Raw genomic sequence first — 18506 nt, 5'->3', positions numbered from 1 at the left:
TTCCATAGGCAGCAAAGAAAGCATGCCTTTTGTTATCATCTGGTACCTTTAGTCAGATACTTTTTGCTTGGTGCTACAGTCAGAGAGTTCCTAGTAGAGTTCCTCTGTTCTGAGTGAAAATTCAAAATTTGACTGGTCCCAAACCCTTGTTGTACAAGAGAGCCGCCAAAAGGAAACCGTCTTGGTAAGGCATTTAGCAAGCTAGGTTTCAAAGATCTAGAATGCAAGCCTTCCCACTCCAGCCCAAGACTCTTTTATTTTAGCTATTTCCCTTTCTACCACCAGTGACTCTACTGTCCCATTGAAACTAGAGCAGTCTTCTGCCACTTGACTTTGCCACCATTCTCTCTCTTCTTCTTCTTCTTCTTTTTTTTTTTTTTCTGTAGTCTGGGTCCCCTGTTTTTAGGCTGCATAACTATTCTTGCAATTTTGCCATTATATTGGTTTAGAAAGTTGTTCTGTGTCTACCTATGTCCTGCCTGGCATACTGGATTCAAATATAATTGTTTGAATTATATTTGAATCTCCCATTAATTAATGAATTTTGTTTTCTGTACTAGGAGAAAGAGCAGTGATTCTCCAGCCAATGAACCTGGCATTGTATCTGAAGGGATAGGTCTTTAGGGTGCATGTTCTGGGTTCTGAAGTGTTGTCTCTACTTCAAGCACAGACATGGCTTCAAAGGATGCCTGTGCCCTAGATGAGAACCTATTTAAAGCACACTTCTTGTTTCAGAGACTTGTCATTTACTGATTAATCTTGGGAGTAAATTGTGTGTTTTAGTAAATTGATTATAGTGTTTGTTATTATTAAATGATACAATCTCTTCTGAAAATGAAATGTTTGTGGATACATGCAGTGGCCTTGAGCATACTCAGTATGTGAGTAGGAGAACAGTGTATTAAGCCTAAGGGATGGTTCTGGAAAGTGGGAAGTCAAGCAGATCTAAAGTACATGTGGGCCAGAACCCAGGACTGGATGAATAGAGTGAATATGCTACACATGCAGTTGGTGTGTTCCCTTTTCCATGAGGGAAAAGAAATAGTGCCATAGACTGCATTAGCCAGTCTCATTATATACATACATTGAGTCTTGTGTGGACTTTGTTTGTGTTAGCTGTGTTACTGGTGTGCTCTACTGGGGTCAGCTGTGCTGGGCTGGAGTGGGACTTGTTTGAATTTACTGTAATGATGGGGTGTTTGGTAGGTTGGAATGGGCTTTGTTAGACTGGACTAAGCAGCCCTATGCTCTGTTTGAGGTATGCTGGAGAGGATGTGCTAGTCTGGGCTGCAAAGGAGTAGACAGGGCTGACACAAGCAAGAAAAGAGAAACTTAATAGTGTAATTACTTTTTTGGGTATCATTTTCCAACTTGGCAAATATGTGATGAATTCATTCATTCATACCAAATTATTCAGTCATCACTATCTGAGTAATAGGTTCCTTTTCTATTTATTGAGGATACAGAGATGACAAAACAGGGAAACTGCCCTTCAGGGATTCTTGGATTAGGTAGGAAGGCAGACTAGAAAGCAGACAGTTATAAGAAAGAAAAATAAATGCAAAGAGAGTGTATGAGGTAATGTCAGTCATCTCCAAATATTTGTCACTTAACACAACAAAAGTTTCTCACTCATGCAAAGTCTATTGTAGATCTAGACTCTTTTGCTAATTTACCTTTATTCTTGAAAGTATTACAGATGTCCCCTTTCCCCACCCCCCATGGCCCATTCCTCCCCACACCTACCCCCTCTCCAAACCTTCACCACACTATTGTGTCCATTGGCAACTCTTCAGAGCAGTTGTCCTCCATGTGTTGGCTCATCATTCCAGGCTATATCAATCTTATGGTAGCTCCACATCAACATATGTTCCCATGATGACCATGGCAGGGAGGGGCTTGTATGGGACCATAATTGTTCCACCCAGGGAGGGACACATATTACTTCCTCACATAAGCAAAACCAGTCCCATGACCCCTCTCTGCTTTAAGCAGGCAGGGCATGGGAGTGCATTCATCTTATGTTCCTGGAAGTGGAAGAGAGTTGGATATTGGAATATTTGTAACCTACCACAGGTAAGGATATTCCCAGTGTGAATGTCCACCGCAGGTGATTCCAGAGATCTCTAAGGACTCTCACTAAGCTTTGGGATTCTGCTGTCATTCTCAATGACACCTAATGGGATGGACTTTGTATCTGTACCTAGCATGTTCTCCATGAAGAAATAGTATAAGTAAGAGGTTTGTTTTAAGGGGTTTCCCTCTGACTGTGCCAAATATCCTTTCTCAGATGTAGCAAGCTGGTTATCATTCAGAGTATTGCACTGGTCTCTCTCAGAGCTAAGGACACAGGTTTTTATGACACTCTGCTTTTCTATTTTCTTTGGCCCAGATGCAGTGACTGAAGTGAAGACTGATATCTACGTGACCAGTTTTGGCCCTGTGTCAGATACTGACATGGTAAGTGTAGTTCCTGGTAAAGTAAGAATGAAAAATTATACAACAGATCAAATAAAATGTGTTTTTTCCCTATGGCAGGGCCTTGTAGCTATGTCCTATGGAGAAGTCTTATCTCAGATGAATTCCTTACCCTCACCATCCTACATTTAGCTGAATCCATCTCTTGCCATGCTCTCCCCACATGTTTACATAAAAAAAACATATATCCTCAACAGGAGTATCCTTCCCTTCTTTCCACAACACATCTTTCAAAATCAACCTGGCTTCCTATCTGCAATTAAACTTTCCCTGACCTCTCCTTTCACATTTTGCCATCACCACACAGGATTAGTACTTATAAGTCATGTGAAGAGAGCATTGTGGTGGGGACTCTCACCAGTGGTATTATCAAAGAAGTCTGTTCCTTGTAAACAGGCCCAGGGACTTGGCTTGGCCAGGGTGATGAAGAGTGTTTGGAGTAAGAGTCTAAGCTACTTCTGGAAACTGATCCTTCTACTGATGTGAGCAGTTAGAGAGCTTTGGAGCATATTTAAAGAACAGGGCAGAACACAGTAGATCTAGAAAGGGGATGACTCCTAAATCATTTGCAAGGACTTTCCCTTCTCCTATTGTTCTCCATTGCTGCCAAAGCAAAGAATACAGAGGAGAGTTGAGAGAGGAGACCCCATCCTAATGGACCATCTGATTAATACCTACTAAGTATCAGATATTGATTGAATAATTATTATATCAGGAAGCAGAAAAGCTATTATCTGCTCAGTATGCCTGGCAGTTATTAGATGCTCAGTAAATTTTTGTTGCATGAGTGACTTTGTGTTGAAAATAACAATTTTTAAATCAGAAGAAATATCCTATCTAATAAAAGAGTAATATGCAAATTAACCATCACTACACTACACCCACCAGCCATGCCCACCAGCCACGCCCACCAGCCAATCAGGAGCGAATATGCAAATAAACCCAACCAAGATGGCTACAGCCACAGAGAGCAGGAGGGAGGCTTGGGTTTCCCCGGCAATGGAGGAAGCCAAGCTTTCCGCCTGCCCTTGCTGGCCTAGGCCTCCACTCAAGGCTACAAAGTTTTAATGATAGAAGATACATAAACCCAAACAGAAATGGCAGCAGCCACGGAGCTGGAAAGAGCAGGAGGCTAGGGTTTCCCCCGGTGATGGAGGAAGCCAAGCCTTCCACACACCCTGGCCGGCCCAGGCCACCACTTAAGGATACAAAGTTTCAATTATAGAAGATACATAAATCCCCCCAAAAATGGCTGCTGCCACAGAGGAAGCAGAAGGCTTGGCTCTGCTCCAGGCTACAAAGTTTCAATTGTAGAAGATAAATAAATCCCAGATACCAGGGCCTCCGCTTAGGTTGCCAGGGGGCGTGGCCAGCCTGCAAACCACCACAGGCCCCTCACCCAGGCCGCCCCACACCCCAAGGGAACCCCCACCCTGATCCGGGACACCCTTCAGCGCAAAGCAGCTGGCACCCACCTGTGCACCAGGCCTCTATCCTATCTAATAAAAGAGTAATATGCAGATTGACCATCACTCCAACACACAGATGGCTGCCCACCATGTGGTCAAAGATTCTGCCCCCATGTGGACACAAGATGGCCACCACAAGATGGCCAGTAAGGGAGGGCAGTTGTGGGCGATCAGGCCAGCAGGGGAGGACAGTTGGGAGGGACCAGGCCTGCAAGGATCGGCATTTGGGGGTGATCAAGCCTGCAGAAGAGGGCAGTTAGGGGTGACCAAGCCGGCAGAGGAGGGAAGTTGGGGGTGACCAGGCCTGCAGGGAAAGGCAGTTGGGAGGGACCCAGGCCTGCAGGGGAGAGCAGCTGGGGGGTACCAGACCTGCAGGGGAGGGCAGTTAGGGGCAAACAGGCTGGCAGGGGAGCAGTTAGGCATCAATCAGGCTGGCAGGGGAGTGGTTAGGGGGTGATAAGGCTGGCAGGCAGAAGCAGTTAGGGGCAATCAGGAAGGCAGGCAGGCGAGCATTTGGGAGCCAGCAGTCCTGGATTGTGAGAGGGATGTCCGACTGCCCGTTTAAGCCCGATCCCAGTGGGATCGGGCTTAAACGGGCAGTCGGACATCCCTCGAGGGGTCCAAGATTGGAGAGGGTGCAGGCTGGGCTGAGGGACACCCCCTCCCCCATGCACAAATTTCGTGCACTGGGCCTCTAGTATTTAAAATATGAAATGTCCATGTTTATTACTTATTTTTCTCTGTATCGCTGTCTTCAGTGAGACTACTACTTAGCAAGGGACAGGGCTTCTTTAGACCTGTTGGGTAAATATAAACAGTGTACAGGGACATAATAAAGTTTTCCCTGTAGGTAATATAGAACCATTGAGTAGGGCAGTAAAAATATGCTTTGTTTTAGAATGATTGATCTGGTACTCTGTACAGGATGGACTATAAGAGGCAAAATACTGGAGGATCAGAATTGGTTTAGGCATGTTGACTTCACAGGACTATCCCTTCAATCACACAGTTCTAGGAGTCAGTTGGAGAAGCAGGTTAGTTCTCAGGAGAGGGAGTCATGAGTGGTTGTGAGGGAAGGCAGGAAGATAGTAGAGGCCTAAACTTTGTATTTCAGGTGTGGAATAAAGAGAAGGGTGTGCATGGATATAGTAGACTCCCTGTAAACTCCTTAAGGGCAAGTACCAAGTCTTTATGGTTTCTCTGGCTTTTAATAGAGTGCTTAACACACAGGGAGAGCTCAGTGAGGGGCATGTTTGACATGGGGGGCATAAGAAATGGGTCTTTCATAGGGTCAGCAGGAATGCCTGTATGTCTGTCTTGCCCCTTTTCAAGCTGTTGACTACTAAGTCCCACAGATTCAGATCTAGGTGTGTATTGTTGCTAGTTGGTAATTCAATAAGTACTCCTTAAAAGTCCAAATCTGCATTAAGGGGTTCTGGGAATCCCTATATTCAGAGAGAGCTCATAGGCCATTGAGGATAACCAGATTAACCAAGGATATGCAGCTCTCTCTTTCTATTGGTGGGTATTAGTTAATAATTAGGATTTTCATAAGAAAGCAACTGAACACACACACACACACACACACACACACACACACACACACTCATTCAAGCACCAACATCCACAAATACATTCAGAAAAATGTATATGCATGTAAGAAAATACACACAGAATACAAACAACCCACATGTTACCCTAGGCACTCCATAGACACACATGTGCAAATAGATTCCTAAATCTAGGGGTACTACAAACACACAAACAGTCCCTGCCCAAACTAGCTCCTATCTTTGTTCCTTCCCAACCCAAGCAGGCCAACCCTGAAGGCATTTCAAATAATCCAGACTTTCTATCTCTTTTGAAGTTTCATGTTCCACTTGCTTGTTTGTTCTTCTTCCTCATGATTAAGTAGAAAAATAACTCTTTCCTAATAGGGAGGGAAGACTTTGGTCAAATAAACTTCAGGTTATTTTTTAGCTGCACTTCCATCCTGTCACAAGGCAGAATAGCTATTATCACTCTGGCTGGGAAACACATTTCTGGTGTTTTTAAAAACTTCTTCATTGAAAACTTATTCTTGTGCTACTTGGTAGACTGGGCAATTGACCCAGGGTCAGGGATGACTTTTGGTGAAGCATCAGGCCTTAGCAGCTAGTTGAAGCATGAACCCAGGCTCCCCTGGGACCACAGATAACATGGAAAATAGATGAAAAGTTATTATAGTTGGCTGGGTTCTTGACTCATTTGGTCTAGAATACTTTTTAAGGAAATAGAGACAGACTTTTATTCACAAAGTGAGGGAATTATGGTGCCATTTTAATCATTGAACCAGCACTACTCATAATCTTTTATATCCATTTCACTCCTTGGTCAAATACTGACCTCCAAAGACATAGATCCTGTGTTTGATAGAAAGCTCCATGTCTGTTTTGTTAATATCAGTACCACCAACGCCTAATTCAGTGTTTGGTATTTGGTAGACTCTCAACTGTTTATTAAATACAGAAATGAATGAGATGGGAAAAATTAAATTTGAGCATAAGCCAAAACCGGTTTGGCTCAGTGGATAGAGCGTCGGCCTGCGGACTGAAGGGTCCCGGGTTCGATTCTGGTCAAGGGCATGTACCTTGGTTGCAGGCACATCTCCAGTAGGAGGTGTGTAGGAGGCAGCTGATCGATGTTTCTCTCTCATCGATGTTTCTAACTCTCTATCCCTCTCCCTCTCTGTAAAAAATCAATAAAATATATTTAAAAAAATTTGAGGATAAAATTATAACTGTGTTCCTCCATTTGACTAAAAGTTCTTCAAAGGGAGAAAACATGTCAGGTACATTTCTATCTCCAGCACCTTGCACAGGAATTGACACAGGTACTCTGTGTTTGCTGAGATTAAATGAAATATTAGTAGTAAGCCCTGCAGATAAAGACGGGAAGTAACTTTATTCAAGGGACACTGTTGAATAGCAAGACTAATGAATTTCTGATTGATGGCTCCAAGCTTTAGGCTTGTTCATCGATGTTTTGGTGGCTTCTCCACTCATGAAAATAAGGAGCTGTGACAATAGGGAATTGGGCAGAGATGGAAGCTGAACAGTTGTAGATTTTTCTAAGGGGAAAGTTAGAGAAAGAAAGAAACTTAATGCAAAGCATAAGATATGAATTGTAAACTGGTTATTATGGGGATTTTATAGGCATCTCAAATGAAAGGCTTGTGTTAACCATTTGCAATAAATGGAGCTTGATGGTCACACCATACCTAGCTCCTAAGTAGCAATGCCAATTTTGTGTCAATGGTCTCCCAGAAGAGAAACAGAATAAGGGATACAATCCTAATTTGAATAAACAGGCCATGCGAACTTCTCTGATTTTCTATTTTTAGGAGAGATTAGACCCTTCTTTCAATGTATGAAAAGATGGTGGAGGTAACAATGAGAGGAGGCTGAAAAAGGTTTAGTAAAAATGCAGTTTCATTGTCACTTCTCTCTCAAATTGTGTCTGTTTATTCCTTGCCAATGAGTAATGGCTCTTGGCAAGTGGAAAATTTCCCTGGTATCCCAAGAACATTTGAATTTGAATGCAGAGAAACTGGGATACTGGCTTAAAGATGGCATGCTATGCATATGGTCAGTGACTGGAAAGGAAAATAGAACATTGACAGACGATAGTTGATGAGAATAGATCTTAAGTGTTCTTACCACATACACACACAATTAAGGTAATAGAAGTTAGTATGGTAATAAATTCACAATGTATATGTATCCTGGTCCAAACCAGCTTCTGACAAAGTTTATATTCTAGCTCTCCTCCTAAAGCTTCAGGCTCTGCTCTGGTCCTTGAACATGCCAGAGGTGCAGGGGTCCAGGGTTCTGAGTTATGTATTCAATAATGATCTCTCTGAATGTGAGAAAATAAAGAGGACAAAGGGTAGTAATATTAGTAGAGTCAGAGAGAATAACTGGGAAACTTAAAATGCCAATTCTAGGTATTATCAACCTCACCCTTTTCTCCAGGGATACTTTAACTGCTTAGATACCTGGTAGATAATAAGTGCCCAGCTCCCACTTGTCAGAGAAACTTCTTAGGGTATGTGGTTGACAGCCAGGTAATGAAGAAAGTAGATGATGTAATAAGAGAACCAACAGTCCTAATTGATTAGAAAAATAAAATGGAGGATTGGGGGGGGGGGGGCGGTCAGAACCAATAAAAGACATTATAATCATAATTCTTGGTAACATATTCAGGTAACTTACATTTTTTTCTGACAACTGCTTATGAAAATCATGCAAAGTTATCAGAGTATTCAAAGACTGTATAGGAAAAAAATGGTGTTAATTAAAAAGAAAGTAACATAGAGACCTCTTTCCTGGTGGTAATGGGCTTGAGTTATTGCACCTGTTTCCTTTCACAGCACTGGAAAAAGTGGCTATGTCCACTTTAAATCCTCACTTACTGGTGATCTTGGGTACAGAAGAAGAGAGCCTTTGTCTATTTTGAATGCCTTTTAGGCTATCAGTTTCCTCTTATTCCTAGGATACCATTTTCCTATATGCAATATAGAAAGAGGGTCTATGTCTATAGGATTTTGCCTAGGATTCCATTACCAGGAATTTCCTGGCCACTTTATGTAAAATAGACAGGCAGGACACATAAACAATGCTAATAAGACAATTTCAAGGGCTAAGTGCAACTAAAAAAGGCATATGGATTATGAGTCTCTAAAATAGAAAATGATAGAGAGAAGGCAAAGAGCAAAGGGAAGTCTGGAAGGCCAAAACAAATGGGGGAGGGTAGCCTGCATATGGGACAATGACAGTGCATTTACTGTAATGTAGTTGTCATGTACCTTGGCCTCAGACCCTGTTAATGTGGAATCAACCTCGAGGTCCTTTCTGTTGGCTGCTTTAAAACACTGCACAGTGTAGGAGTTGAAGACATTCAAGCTTTAATACCAAGCCAAACATTCTTCCCCAAGAGCCACATGTCCTTACACATCATCTCTGACTGGTACAGGAAATTCATTGTGTGTTTCCCAAGAGACAGACTTAGGCTTATTATCTGAAAGATGGAATTTAAATGCCTCACAGAACAGCAGAATTTGTCAAATTGGAGGCACTCATCCTTGGAGAGTATACATGGGTCAATTTTCAAGGAAAGAATTTCCTTCCTTCCTTCCTTCCTTCCTTCCTTCCTTCCTTCCTTCCTTCCTTCCTTCCTTCCTTCCTTCCTTCCATTGCATTTCGAAAATAGTCAGGTCAAAATTGGATTGCTTTTGGCCAAAGATCACAGCATACTTATGGAGCAAATAATCACAATGTGATTTTCCCCAGTAGTTTTTACTTTGTCAAGAATAATATTTTTAAGAACGGGTATTCATCATCCAAATTTTTTAAATCTTAAAAATTTTGCCATATTTATTTTATTTTTTAAAATCTAAAGATACACATGAAGTTCCCTGTGTACCTTAAATTAACTCCATTCCTCTCCCTCCCCAGAGATAATCACAGGCTGGAAGTGATTATATCACACAGAGACACACCAAAGTAGAGAAAATAGTTTAATAGAATCTCATGTACCTAACACCCAACATCAAAAATTGTCATCTTTTTTGGCCAATCGTATTTAATCTATATTCCTACCACTACCCCAAACTGTTTTCTCCTATTTTATCTTCTTTTCTTATACTTATGAGAAGTTTTCTATATTTTTAGTAATGTTAAAGCAGCCTCGTTTTGGTTTTGTTCATCCCCTGTATTATTTCTTTTTTTGTTTTCTGTTTCACTGATGTTTTCTTTTGTCTGGATTATATTTTCCTTGGGGTACTCTGTGGTCCTTCTGGTTTCTTAAAGTCGATTAGTTTATAGTTTTCCATTTTCTTAAGGCTGTCTTTAAGGCTTCTTTATGGCTGTCAATTTCCCTCCCAGTACCACTTGAAGAGTCCACTATAAGATTTCATACACAAGCATTTTCACTGTTGTTCAGTTCCAAGTATTTTCTAATATATTTATTTTTTCTTTGTTTCTCAAAAACTTTAGTGGATTTTTCAATTTTCAAAAATAAAACTTTGTTATTAATTTTTTATTTTTTTGTTGTTAATCCTCACTGAAAGATATTTTTCCATTTATTTTTAGAGAAAGTGGAAGGGAGGGGGACAGAGAGAAAGATCTAAGTAAGATGGACCCATTGATTGGTTGCCTCCCGCATGCACCCTGACGGGGGCCAGGGATGGAGCCTGCAACCATGGTACATGCCCTTGACTGGAATCGAATCCAGGACCCTTCAGTCCAAGGGCCTAACTCTATCCACTGAGCCAAACCATCCAGGGCTGTTATCAATTTCTAATTTAATGCCTCATTGAAAGAAGGTGGTTTATAAGATATGGAATCTTTTTTGTGTTTTACAGTAAAACCTTGATATAAGTGAGTAATTTGAGCAAAGGTGTGTCCGTAAAAGCCAAAAGTCCATTCTGTAATAAAGTAAGTTTGCCAAATGCGTACGTTAAAAATTGACCAATTAGCTAACTTACCTGTTTTCATTAGGTAGATGTATTTGTGTAATTAAAATTATGTATGTAAAATTTAATTTCACAGAAAAGTTTTATATATGAATTACTGTAATTTTAAATTTATACTGACTAAGTCTAGTAAATGTATGCATTCACCAGTCACCATGAGCAAACAAATGCACATCACTGGAGTGCAGCTTATCACACATCGGAACATTGACATCAGATGTTAAAACTGCTGCAGAAAGTCACACCACTAGACAACAGAATCAATTATTGCACTCAATGCCATGTGATCATATGCTAATCACTCATTGTCTATGAGCGGTGTGTCTTGGAATAAATATGTAGACTATAGTTGTAGATATGTAATATTTATTTATGTTGGCAAAAGTACTAGTTTTTTTCCCAACACATGGTCTATTCGCTAAATTTATTTAAAATGACAGTAAATTAATAACAAAAAATTACCTGTTAATTTAATTATAATCAAATATTGATTTAAAGCAATTTAAAAATAACAAGGTGGCCCTAGCTGGTTTGGCTCAGTGGATAGAGTGTTGGGCTGCGGACTGAAAGGTCCCAAGGTTCGATTCCAGTCTAGGGTACATGCCCAGGTTGAGGGCTCGATCCCCAGTCAGGGGCATGCAGGAGGCAGCCAATCAATGATTCTCTCATCATTGATGTTTCTATCTCTCTCTCTCTCCCTCTCCTTTCCTCTCTGAAATCAATAAAAATATATTTAAAAAATAAATAAAATTAACAAGGTGTACATTTTCCCATATGACATATGGACCGGAAATTTTATCTGTTAAATCTGAAGTCCATTAAATCAAGGTCCCCAAAATAGAGGGTCACTTATATCAAAATTTGTGTTATTGCTTAGCATTTTTGGTAAAAATGTGTGTTTTGTTAAGTGTTAGTGGATAAGTCTATGTGTGTTCCTTGGCTTATGCTTGTCAATTCATTGTTCACATATCTTTCTTTTTGTTGTTGTTTTTATTTGTTTAATATATTTTTATTGATTTCAGAGAGAAAGGGAGAGAGAGAGAGAGTTAAAAACATCAGTGATGAGAATTATCAATCAACAGCCTCCTGCATGCCCCACACTGGGAATCCAGCCCATAACCCGGGCATGTGCTCTGACGGGAATCAAACCGTGACTTCCTGCTTCATAGGTCAACACTCGACCACTGAACCACACCGTCTAGGTCATTGTTCATGTATCTTAATCATCCATATTGTTGGTCTGATTGGTCTTTCATTTATTGAGAGTCTACAAGTGTGTCACTTTCTCTTTGTAATTCAGTTTTTGCCTTATGTATTTTGAGGACATGTTACCCATACAGGAAAACTTAGAATTTTTTTTTTTCCACTTGAGATACTCCATTTTTTAGTATAGTGATATTGTATCCCAAGGAATAATGTTTGTGCTACAGTCCATTATGTCTGTATTTCCCAGTTATAAAACTTTATTTTTATTTGGATTTTTCCAAACAGATGTTTCCACCATTTAATTTTGACCTGTGTTTTTATGTGTCTTTAGGTGTGTCTCCTATATATATATATATACATAGCATATGGCTACATTATTTATTTATCCTTAGAATATATTAATTTTGTTTTATGTATTCTTTTCCCCATTTTATTCCTATGACTTTTTCTTACCTTCTATAGGACTGAAACAACTTTATTCCCATTCATTTTTTCCACTGTGTTATACACTGAGTAGCCAGATTATTCTGGTCTCTGAATGCATAATAATCTTGCCACTCAGTATATATATGTGTATATATATATATACACACATACACATACTAGAGGCCTGGTGCACGAATTCGTGCATGGGTGGGGTCCGGCTGGCCCGCTGGATGGGAGAGAGAGCCGCAGGCGGTTGGCCACCCAGCCCCGCCCCTTAGTCAAACTCCTGGTCAAGGGGACAATTTGCATATTAGCCTTTTATTATATAGGATTTGCTTTATAGGGTTGTTTTTTCACATGACATAATAGATATAAAAATACATGAAAAAATATCATGTGTTATTATTAAACTAGAGGCCCAGTGCATGAAATTCATGCATTGGGGGGGTGTCCCTCAGCCCAGCCAGCACCCTCTCCAATCTGGGAATTCTGGCTCTAGGGATCCGGCCTAAACGGGCAGTTGGACATCCCTCTCACAATCCGGGAATTCTGGCTCCCAACTGCTCGCCTGCCTGCATGCCTGATTGCCCCTAACTGCTTCTGCCTGCCAGCCTGATCACCCCCTAACCACTCCCCTGCCAGCCTGATCGACACCTAACTGCTCCCCTGCCAGCCCAATTGCACCTAACTGCCCTCCCCTGCTGGCCTGGTCCCCCTCAACTGCCCTCCCCTGCAGGTCTCATCCCCCTCAACTGCCCTCCCCTGCCAGCCCAGTCACCCCTAACTGCCCTCCCCTGATGGCCTGGTTCCCCCCAACTGCCCTCCCCTGCAGGCCTGGTCCCTCCCAAATGCCCTCCCCTGCCAGCCTGGTCACCCCTAACTGCTCTCCCCTGCTGGCCTGATCCCCCCCCAACTGTCCTCCCCTGCTGGCCTGGTCCCCGCCAACTTCCATCCCCTGCAGGCCTGGTTTCCCCCAACTTCCCTCCCCTACTGGCCTGGTTCCCCCCAACTTCCCTCCCCTGCAGGCCTGGGACCCCCCCTACTGCTCTCCCCTGCAGGCCTGGTTGCCCCCAACTGCCTTCCCTTTCAGGCCTAGTCCCTCCCAACTGCCCTCCCCTGCTGGCCATCTTGTGGCAGCCATCTTGTGTCCACATGGGGGCAGCCATCTTTGACCACATGGGGCCGGCCATATTGCGTGTTGGAGTTACAGTCAATTTGCATATTACTCTTTTATTAGATAGGATTAGAAGCCCGGTGAATGAATTCATGCATGGGTGTGGTCCAGCCAGCCTGGCCAGGGGGAGGGGACATGGGTGGTTGGCTGGCCTGTCTGCTGGTTGAACTCCTGGTCGAGGGGACAATTTGCATATTAGCCTTTTATTACATAGGATATACACTGAGTGGCCAGATTATTATTCGTTCAGAGATCATAATGATCTGGCCACTCAGTGTAAGTTTTACATTCTATTTTTAATATATTCTTTAGTGGTTACCTTAAATGTTAACATACATACTTGACTTAAAGTCTGATATTTCTAGTCTCATCCCAAATAATATAAGAATGCATTAACTCACATATTACTACACCCTCCTTCTATTTTACTCTAGTTATTTGTTCCACTTTGTTTTTATAGCCATTGCTAGAAGCCTGATGCACAAAGATTTGTGCAAGAATAGGCCTTCCTTCTCTTGGCTGCTGGCATGCCACCGGCTCGCTCAGGCAGCCTATGCAGTGGTGGCCGCATTGGCAAGCCCTGCACGCTCTGGTGCTGCTTCCTCCTCCCCCTCCTTCTCCAAGAGTTCCTCTGTGCAGTGCTGGCACTCCTGGGGAGGCATGTAGGGGAAGAGGTGGGGGGATCGAGGCAAGCGGGGAGGACTGGAGAGTTTGGGTGCACTATTGCGTTTCACTTTCCCATTGTGAAAGTGGCATGCACCTGGCCCCCTTCCTCATCCTCTTCCTCCTCCGCCCTCTGCCTCCTGCCTGCCCACCCTCCCTCCACGCTCATCTCCCCACCCCTCTTCATTTGGCGAGATAGGGAGGAGGGAGATCTGATAATTTGGGTTACTGTGTAGGTGGCCTCTTTCATCTATTCAAAACAAAGCTGAGCTGCCTGCTGCTGCCGCCAAGGCCACCACCATTGCCCTTTGGCTGGCCCGGGGCTCCCAGGGCACGCTAACTGTGCACTGAGTGAGCTCCCGCGTCCACACCTATGGGGCTGCTCCAACACTAGGGTTTTGTTTACCAGAGCAGCGGGGCAGGGGTGGGGTAGAGGGAGACACCAAACACTGGGAGCTACGACCTCAGGCACCATAGGGTTGCCTCTGAGGCCAGGGGCTGGGCCACAGGGAGGCTGCAAGGGCAGTTGACAGGTGTGGAGCACAGCAGGGAGGCCCTGAGGAGGTTCGCTGCCCAGAGGCCCTGAGCAGCAGGGGGGGGGGTCACCGCCATCTTTGTTGGATTAATTTGCCTACTAACTCCTGATTGGCTGTGGGTATTGCTAAGTGACGGTCAATTTACATGTTTGTCTTTTATTAGTATAGATTATCTTTTACAAAGAACCATTGTTTGTTTAGTTTACCCTTAAGTTTGTCAACACTTATGCTCACTCTTCCTTCTTGCATCTTCCTGGTTGTTTCATTTTCAATCACATGAAGAACTTCTTTTAGTAGTTCTTTTCCTGAATATCCATTCACTAATTTATTTATTCAAAAGTATTTATAGAGCACATACTATATTCCAGGTAGAGTTTTAGGTGCTAGGGATGTAGCAGCAAACAGAACAAAGTCTTTGCTCTCATTGAGCTTCCAGGCTAGTGGAATGAAAGAAATAATAAGCAAATAAAAATGCATTTTGTAAGTGCTATCTGATAAAAAAATGCATGAAGAAAAAATAATGCATGGTAATGAGAAGGGGGGCTGCTATTTATGATAGGATGGTCAAAGAATGTTTCTCTGATATGGAGACTTTTGAATGAGACCTGAATGGTGTGGGTGACCCAGACATGAGAAAATCGAATTTTGTGTAAAATTATCTTTATTTTGATCTCATATTAAAAGATACTCTAGTTGGCTATAGAAATCTTTTGGCTCCTATTGTTGTTTTCAAGAAGTCTGCTATCATTCAAATTATTATTTCTTTGTAAGTAATATGCCTTTTCTATTTTGCCTTTTAAAAATCTCCTCTTTGGTATTCTTCAAATTCACTATATATTGGTTTGGATCTATTTTATTATATTGAGCTCTCAACTCATTATGGCTCTTAAAGCTAAGGATGAATATATTTCAATAATTTTGAGAGGCTATCATTCATTAGTACTTTAAGTATTGTTTCTCCCTCATGTTCTCTCTAACTTTAGAATTTTATTAGATTACTAGTGACCCAGTGCACAGATTCATGCACATTGAAAGGAAATTAATTAGAAGGTGTCTCATGGGGTGGGACTGGGCAAGATGGGCTGGGCACACCCTAGAGCCAACCTCCCCCAGTCACTCCCTAGCATCTGTAGAGTGAGCAGGATCCCTCCAGCAGGTGGAGTCCCTCAGCCTGGCCTGTCGGGAATGGGGCCAAAACCAGTTCTCCGACATCCCCTAAGGTGTCCCGGAGTGTGAGAGGGCACTCTGCAAAGTTGCTGTCATACAGGGTGTGGAACACAAATGCAAGTGTGCAGTAAACCAGATTCAGGGCCAACAGTGTCCCAGCAACAACATAACCCATGGCCCAAGGTGGAATCACAGGGCCCTGCGAGGAATCGGGCTCCCTCCTCTCTGGTTTTGTGTGCGTCACCTGAGACCTGCCACTGCCAAGTAACTGTAGCTCAGCAGCTCCTGTGTTGAGCATCTGCTCCCTGATGGTCAGTGTGCATCATAGAGACTGGTTGGATGGTCAGACACTTAGCATATTAGCCTTTTACATATATAGATACTGAACATTTCCCTTTCATACTTCATGTTACATACCCTTTCGTTTATCTGTCTGAAATTTACTCTGAGCTATTTTTCTTCACATGTATTTTTCAATTTTCTAATCTCTCTCTAGTGATATCTAACCTTCTATGTAACATCTATTTTCAAGATTATTTTTATTTTACAGAAGATCTACTTAAAATAGACCTTTAAAAAATCTATTTTTTCTTGTTCTTACTCCATAATGTTTGGATTTTTTCTAATGTTCTCAATATCTCCTTTGATGTCTGTGTTATCTTAATTATAGCTCCTTTATAATATGTTTGATTATTCTGTTATATTAAGTTATTGGAGAGGGTTCAGTTATATGTTATATCAGCTGACTCTCGCTCATGACCATTTCCTTAGGCATTTGTTGTTGTGAATTGTGAGCTGATTTTCAGCAAGCATTTATTTGTAGTCATGTCCCTCCACAATGTTTTTGTATTTGCTTTTGCAAGTCAATCTAGAGGTATCCCCATCTTTAGACCAATTTTATCTTAATGTTTCTGCTTAAAAGCCCCAAATCAGGCAGATAGTATACATTTAACATCAATCCCATATATGATTAGGCCTAAGGTTGCTAAATCTCAGTAGAAATGCTTCTTCTAAACCCCTCTTCATTCAGAATTCATGCTTGGATAGACAAGTTTCCTTTCTGAATTTTCATTTTGTGGACTGATTTTGTCTAGTTCATTCTATGTAATAACCTTTTTGTTGAGGTTGAGTCCTTCAGGATCTTAGTTTTATGTAAGAGTCTAGTTCTAACATTTTACCTGGCACAGTCCTGATTTATACCTGTTGTCCTGGTATAATTGTTGATAAAACCTCCTATCACTATCAAAAGTGTTCCAGTTCAGACAATAAAGTATATAATACCCTAATCCTTAAGCAGGAATATGCTGGGTATTCTAGAGGAAAAGAAAAGCCAGATTGGGTAATCTGAAGAGGGAAGAATGGTTAAAACTGAACTCAGACTTATTTTGCTTAGCATAATATAATCAAGGTCCATCCATATTGCCCCAAATGGCAATATTTCATCTTTCCTTATGGGTAAGTAGTATTCCATTTGGTGGGGGACACACAATGCAATATACAGTTCATATATCATAGAAATGAACACTTGAAACTTATAAAATCTTATTAACCAACTAGAGGCCCAGTGCACGGATTTGTACACCAGTGGGGTCCCTTGGCCTGACCTGCAGGGATTGGGCTGAAACTGGCTCTCTGACATCCCCCGAGGGGTCCAGGATTGCGAGAGGGCAGTTCTTGGGTGATGCCAGAATCGGGATCCCTCCTATCTGTTTCCTGGTGCATCACCTGAGAACCACAGCTGCCAAGTCACCGCAGCTCAGCAGCTCCTGTGTTGAGCATCTGCCCCCTGATGGTCAATGCGTGTCATAGCTACCAGTCAGAGTGTCTTCCCCCTGGCGCGTCATAGCTACTGGCTGGTCAGCCAGTCAGCTGATCTGTTGGTCGCTTAGGCTTTTATGTATATATAGATGTCACCCCAACAAATTTAACTAAAAAAGAAAATTAAGTAAAATTTCAGACATTTCACGTAGCAGAATTTTCAATGACATATCTCCTAGGACAAAGAAACAAGGGGAAAAATAAACAAATGGGACTACATCAAACTAAAAAGCTTCTGCACAGCAAAATAAACTATCACCAAAATGAAAAGGGAATCTACAGTATGAGAGAACATATTCACCAATGACACATCTTATAAGGGGCTAATTTCCAAAATATATAAAGAAATAATACAACTCAAAAAGGAAGACAAACAATCCAATTAAAAAATCGGCAAAGAAGTTGAATAGACACTTCTCCAATGAGGACATACAGGTAGCCAACAGGCACATGAAAACATGCTCATTGTCACTAATCTTCAGAGAGATGCAAATTAAAATGACAATGAAGTATCACCTCACACCTGCCAGAATGGCTACCATCTATAAATCAACAAACAACAAGTGCTGGAGAGGATGTGGAGAAAAGTGACCCCTCATGCGCTGCTGGTGGGAATGCAGACTGGTGCAGCTACTTTAGAAAACAGTATGGAGTTTCCTCAAAAAATTAAAAATGGAACTCCCATTTGACCCAGCCATCCCACTTCTGGGAATATATCTTAAGAATCCTGAAACAGCAATCAGAAAAAGAGATGCACCCCTATGTTCACAACAACATTATTTACATTAGCTAAGATCTGGAAACAGCCCAAGTGCCCATTAGCAGATGAGTAAATAAAAAAACTGTGATTCATTTACACCATGGAATACCATGCTGCTGTAAAATAGAGAAATCTCTTACCCTTCGCAAGAGCATGGATGGACCCAGAGACCATGATAGTGAAACTAGAGGCCCAATGCATGAAATTTGTGCAAGGGGCTCGCCCCTCACAGCTGCAGTGGCTTGCCTTGGCCCTCGCAGCCTTGGCGGCTTGCCTCAGCCCTCACAGCCCAGCT

General features: G+C 42.0%; 1 protein-coding gene across 1 annotated transcript in view; it reads left to right on the top strand.

The window, feature by feature from the left end:
- The window catches only part of GABRA3 (gamma-aminobutyric acid type A receptor subunit alpha3), a 212719-nt gene that overhangs the window by 95899 nt on the left and 98314 nt on the right, over positions 1-18506 (top strand). The window contains exon 4 of the mRNA XM_080653598.1: positions 2393-2460. Within this exon, the coding sequence (XP_080509724.1) occupies positions 2393-2460 (68 nt within the window). The remainder of the gene's footprint in view (positions 1-2392; positions 2461-18506) is intronic.

This window comes from Plecotus auritus (assembly GCF_963455305.1).
Source record: "Plecotus auritus genome assembly, chromosome: X".
Classification (NCBI taxonomy): Eukaryota; Metazoa; Chordata; class Mammalia; order Chiroptera; family Vespertilionidae; genus Plecotus; species Plecotus auritus.
The sequence above is the reverse complement of the archived record's forward strand: the minus strand, read 5'-3'. Positions and strand labels throughout refer to the sequence as shown.